The sequence below is a fragment of the Condylura cristata genome, unplaced genomic scaffold, assembly GCF_000260355.1.
Source record: "Condylura cristata isolate star-nosed mole 26May11 unplaced genomic scaffold, ConCri1.0 scaffold00025, whole genome shotgun sequence".
NCBI lineage: Eukaryota > Metazoa > Chordata > Mammalia > Eulipotyphla > Talpidae > Condylura > Condylura cristata.
Genome location: NW_004567126.1, coordinates 23,466,496 through 23,471,488, shown reverse-complemented (window position 1 = coordinate 23,471,488; position 4,993 = coordinate 23,466,496). Strand labels below are relative to the sequence as shown.

The window sequence follows — 4,993 nt, the reverse complement described above, 5'->3', positions numbered from 1 at the left end:
GGGCAGGCTGCTCCCCAGAAGGGACAGAGCAGGCTGCTCCCCAGGAGGGACAGAGCAGCACCCCCCCAGGGCAGGCTGCTCCCCAGAAAGGACAGAGCAGCACCCCCCCAGGAGGGACAGGGCAGCCTCCCCCAGGAGGGACAGAGCAGGCCCCTCTGGCGTGGCAGCGGGTTTCAGTTGTAGCACTTCCCTCTTTTTGGCTCAGCGTGAAACCAGACTGCATCTAAGCCCAATGGTGGGCACGTGGGTGCTGTCTCACGAGGAGATGCCCCCCTCATGGCCGGCGGCCCAGCCCCACGGGTGGCAGGGCCCAGCAGTGCTCACTCCAGTTGAACCAGCGGACAGCAGCCACCTTAGCTGGGTCCCTCAGGCTCATGCTCCCACCTGCAGGAGCCCCAGGCCCTTCTCTACTGTCACCTCAAACACAGTCTCCTCTTTAAAATGAGGGAGAGCAGTTACGTTTAAGATGGTCGCCATGGCCCCATCCTAATGTCTGTGAAGGGATGGTGGGTCTGGGGGCCCCTGAGTCCTGGGCAGAGCTCACCTCACGTGGGGAGAGGGAACCCCTGTGGGGCAGTCCTGGGCCTCCCTGTCACCTGTCACCAGGGTCACGGCTGGCCACTCTAAGCTCCTTGCGGCTCGCTGTGAGCCTCACACAGTAATGGCACCTGCGTGCTAACGTTCTCGCCTAGCTGAGGAACCATAGGTTGTTTGCCAAATGCCCCTCATGTTCCCCTGAGGCCTGGGACCCTGTTTGGGGGAAGACAGGAGGCCTTATCCTTGAGCGGGCAGCCCCAGGAGAGGCCCCTGCGGGCGCGTGGTAGCCACGGTCCAGGCCCACGTGGAGGGGCTGGGCCATGGCCTGTGGCCCGTTGTTAGGTAGCTGAGGTGTGTTTCCCTCTGGTTTTCCCTTGGCCATGCAGTAAGGTCACCTCGACAGTTCGCACCTTTTCTGCTGCGCTGGAGGGAACCAGGGGGTGGGAGGTGAGGCGGGCTGCAGGGAAGGTGCCCTGACAGCCTCTCCCCCACCTCCGTGCCTACATGTCTCCTCCATGCGCAAAGCTTTCAACTTCCCTTTCAAAAGTGCTGCTGGACAGGAAGACGCCAGCACAGGGGTCCCAGTGCCCTGGGCACTGGTGAAAGGGAGAGGTTCTTGGGGCCTCTCCCTTGGGCCCGAGAGCAGCAGTAGGACAAACTGGGAGCAGGAAGGAAGGAGGAGGTGAGCACAGCTGCACCCCCATTTTTGAAGGTGGAAGACAGGAATGAAGACTTCGGGCCTGGGAGTATAAACATTTCCCTCTCTTGGGGGCCCTCTCATCATTCCCATTTCCAGAGGTGACCTAATGAACGGACTCCGGGCCAGAGAGGGTTCCGGCGCGGGCCTGCCAGAGCGACCCTGGTGCGGTCACCTGGCCACCCAGCGCACCCGTGAAGCAGGGAGGTGATGCGCCCCACTTGGCCCCTGGCCAGCCGCCTGGGACACGCTGGTGGCATGGCAAAGGCCCCGACACTGAGTCAGCTCCCCGCCAGCAGAACCTGGGTTGTTAAAGAGACAAACCACCCAATGGGGAGGACACTGAGCCCAGAGGAGGGAGGAGCCACTTGAGAAACACCAGTGGGCCCTCCCCGGCCGCGCAGGGGGTGAGAGCACAGGTAACTTGTTGGTAGAAGCCAGGGGTCCTGGCTCAGACCCACCTCCAGGTAGACGACCCAGGGCATGACCAGTGTGGCGACGAGGAGGTCGGCCACGGCGAGGCTGACGATCAGGTAGTTGGTGGTGGTCTGCAGGGCCTTCTCGCGGGACACGGCCATGCACACCAGCACGTTGCCGAAGACGATGACGAAGATGAGCAGGGTGAGCAGCATGGCGTAGTAGTTGTAGTGGGGCCTGTCCGCCCTGCCCTCCGACCCGTTGAAGGGTCGGGTCCAGTTCTGGCTCTCCAGGTCGTCATCGTACGAGGACAGGTTCAGCGGATCCATCGGGGCAGCGTGGCCACTGGGTGGCCGGGCTCTGGTCAGGGAAAACAGACACGGGAGTGAGCAGCGGGACCCCCCAGAGAGGCTCCCACAGAGGGCTCCAGAACGAAAACCAGTCGCCTCCAGTCAAGGGAGAATATTGTCTGGCCTCAGGATGTTCAGTTTGGCACCTGCTGCCAGCAAGTCCCACAGACGGCGAAACAAATGAGAAAGTGTGGTTTTTTTTAAGTGTAATAAAATAAATGCCCTTGGGAAAAGCTGATCGTTCATTCGTCCCTCTATCCTTTTACCCAACGAACACCGACCTCCCCCCGTGAAGGGTGAGGTCCCAGCTCCTGACACAGGAGCAGAAACGTGTCTTCATTTGTTGAGCCTGGACGTGTTTACGAGCATCGTTCTGTCTCATGCTCAGCACACGGCCAGGAGCAAAGCGCACACGTGTCTCCAGCAACAGTTAGCCAGGCTGCGAAATCGGTGAGGGGAACTCACAGTGAAAAGGGACGGGAGAGGACGCACAGCCTGGCTCAGGCGGGCCAGGGCGTCCAGAGGGAGGCATGTCTGACAGACCCGGAGAGACAGGGAAGGATGAGCCAGGTGAAGAGTTGGGAGCTGGGGGGAGGGGGCTAGAATAGCCTAGACCTGGCTGAAGAGAGCCCGGGAGAGAGCGAGGATTCGATGGCTGAGCAGAGCGGTGGGCGTGGGTTGAACTGGGGAGGCCGCCACAGGTGACCACCTGGGTCACGCCGCTAGGAGGGTAGACGTGACCCTCAGGGATGAGGGGGGCACCATCTCCTGTGCCTTTCCGAGCGAAGACTGACCGTGTGGTAGTGGATGGACAGGGGCAGGGCAACAGCAGGCAGCCCCAGGAACCCGAGGAGATGAGGCCGGTGCTGCTGAGCGGCTCAGGACCCTGGGGCGCAGTCATCCCTTCCCAGAGACACTCCCTGAAGGAGGCGTCACCCGTGGGAGGCAGCAGGAGGCGGTTAGGCCTCCGGGTAGGGGAGATGTGCCCCGAGCAGAGAAAACAGCGAGGCCCGGAGAGCAGATAAGTGCAGAAAATGGAGGGCGTGAGGGTGAAATGGAGGCAAATTAAACGGGGCCGTTCATGGGCCAGAGGAGGTCTTGTAAACGTGGGGATCCCTGAAAGGTTGGGTTCAGAGGGAGCAGAAAGCTACCGGCAGCTGAGAGCTGGAGGGGTGAGGTGGTGTCTGCGAGTCAAGGAGGAGACGCTGGTCACCCCGCTGAAGGTGGGGAGTGAGGACCTGGATGAGGGGAAACACTAAGAGGAGCTCACCCGGAGGTCAACTTAGGGAACCCCTGTCCTGGAGAGATGAGCAGGGACCCACTGGAGCAGGGAGGGAGTGAAGAGGGCTCTGGGGGGCTGGTGGTGCTGCTCACAGAGAAGGAAGTGGAGGGTGTGAGGGGCTGGGGGCACACGCACAGCCTGGCGGTGGTGGCTACAACCTACCCAGCGGACTACTCACACTCCTACCACGGCTCCTACTTCAGTTTTAAATCTCCCCGTATTTCAGCGCGTCCCACTCGGCAGCAGGTGCTTCACTACCCGGGACGTGAAACCCGTGACGGAGAGCACCGCAGCCGCGGCGGGCTGGCCGGCTCCGGAGGAGGGTCCCCCCTGCGCCTGGTTGGTCCCCTCGCACCCCGTCTGAGGGTCAGTCTCACATCTCGCCCACTGTCAGTGTGGGCAACGCCCCAGCTGGGCCCCTCTGCTCAAGTCTCCAGGGAAAGCAACTTGCCGGATTTCAGTTAGGCTGTGGGGGGAATGTGCTGACCCAGCCAGACTTCGCGCCCCAAGCAGCAACCCAGCACAGGGTTACAGTCCTGCTGAGATGCCACACCCACTGCTCCCAGCTCGGTGGAGGGGGGGAGGGAGCGAGGGAGGGTGCACCCCACTACCAGGCCCCAGGCTGCTCCCGCTGCTCTTTACTCAGCGGCATCTCTCGGGTCTGCAGAGCCCCGTGCCTGGCACGGGGGTCCAGAGCTCCTCATGTGCCCCTCCAAAATCCCTGGTCTCTCAGCAGGCATCTGTTGGGAGCTCTCAGCCCCCTGACTCCCCACACTCCAGCCATTCTCTACCCCCAACCAGACTTCTCTTTCTGGGGTGCATTCCAGGACCTATCTATGATGAAAGCTTCAACAGTTGCAAGGATCTCATAGTTTACAAAAAATTCTTGCAAACTCTCTTTACCTTCAAAACAATCACAGGAAGCTTCCGATCATTACCTCACTTTACAGGTGAGGAAGAATCTGGAAACTTCCATTTCCTTTCCCTTCGCACCAGGCCCTTCAAAGCAAACTTCACTGAATCCTCCCGGCTGGGCCACTTAACCCTCCCTCCTGGGGCCCCAGCATCAGCGTGGGTCTCTCCCGTGTCCCGACTATGCCTCTGTCTTTCGCTGGGTATAAGCACCTCAAGGGTTACATGGTGTCAACTTCATGCCTCACCTTCTTGGGGTACACAGGAGTGCACTGTCCTTGGGGTACATAAGAGCGCATCCTGTCTTCCTCACTGGCCACTAGGGGATTTGCAGACAGGAAGCATTCAACAGATGTTGGCTGAACCGAATTTCGTACCAGTGGCAGGAAAACCGCGCTATGCTTGAAATGTAGTCTTAGCACAGGCCACAGTGCCGAGCATTGCAGCGGGGTCCCCAGGAAGCAGACCCGCAGGGACAGCGGGAAGCAGGTTGTGCCTCGGAAAATGCGGACAGGAGTCAGGCACAGGCAGGGAGCAGGGCTGGGCCTGAGCTCTGGGGAGCTCTGCAGGTGCCTGAGTTCAGACCACAGACCCAGGACTCAGTCTGCAGACTGGGGGCTACGCAAGCATGCTGAGGCCCCAAAGGTGTCTCTTCACCAGCAGGCAAATGAGGGCAGCCCCGCCCCAGGACATCAGGCCAGCACATCACAGCCTCTGCTGCCTCCGCTGAGTGGACGGTCAGAAATCGGGGGGCCATGCACCTGGGCTAGGGTGGTCACAGAAATGTCACTGAGGTGG

The 4,993-nt window shown here is 60.9% G+C and overlaps 1 protein-coding gene across 3 annotated transcripts in view; it reads right to left on the bottom strand.

Moving 5' to 3' along the window:
- DRD2 (dopamine receptor D2) overlaps nt 1-4,993 on the bottom strand; it is a 103,281-nt gene that overhangs the window by 7,702 nt on the left and 90,586 nt on the right. For all 3 annotated transcript variants that reach the window (XM_004689254.2, XM_004689253.2, XM_012729932.1), the window contains exon 3: nt 1,696-2,011. In XM_004689254.2, coding sequence (XP_004689311.2) covers nt 1,696-2,011 — 316 coding nt within the window. The remainder of the gene's footprint in view (nt 1-1,695; nt 2,012-4,993) is intronic.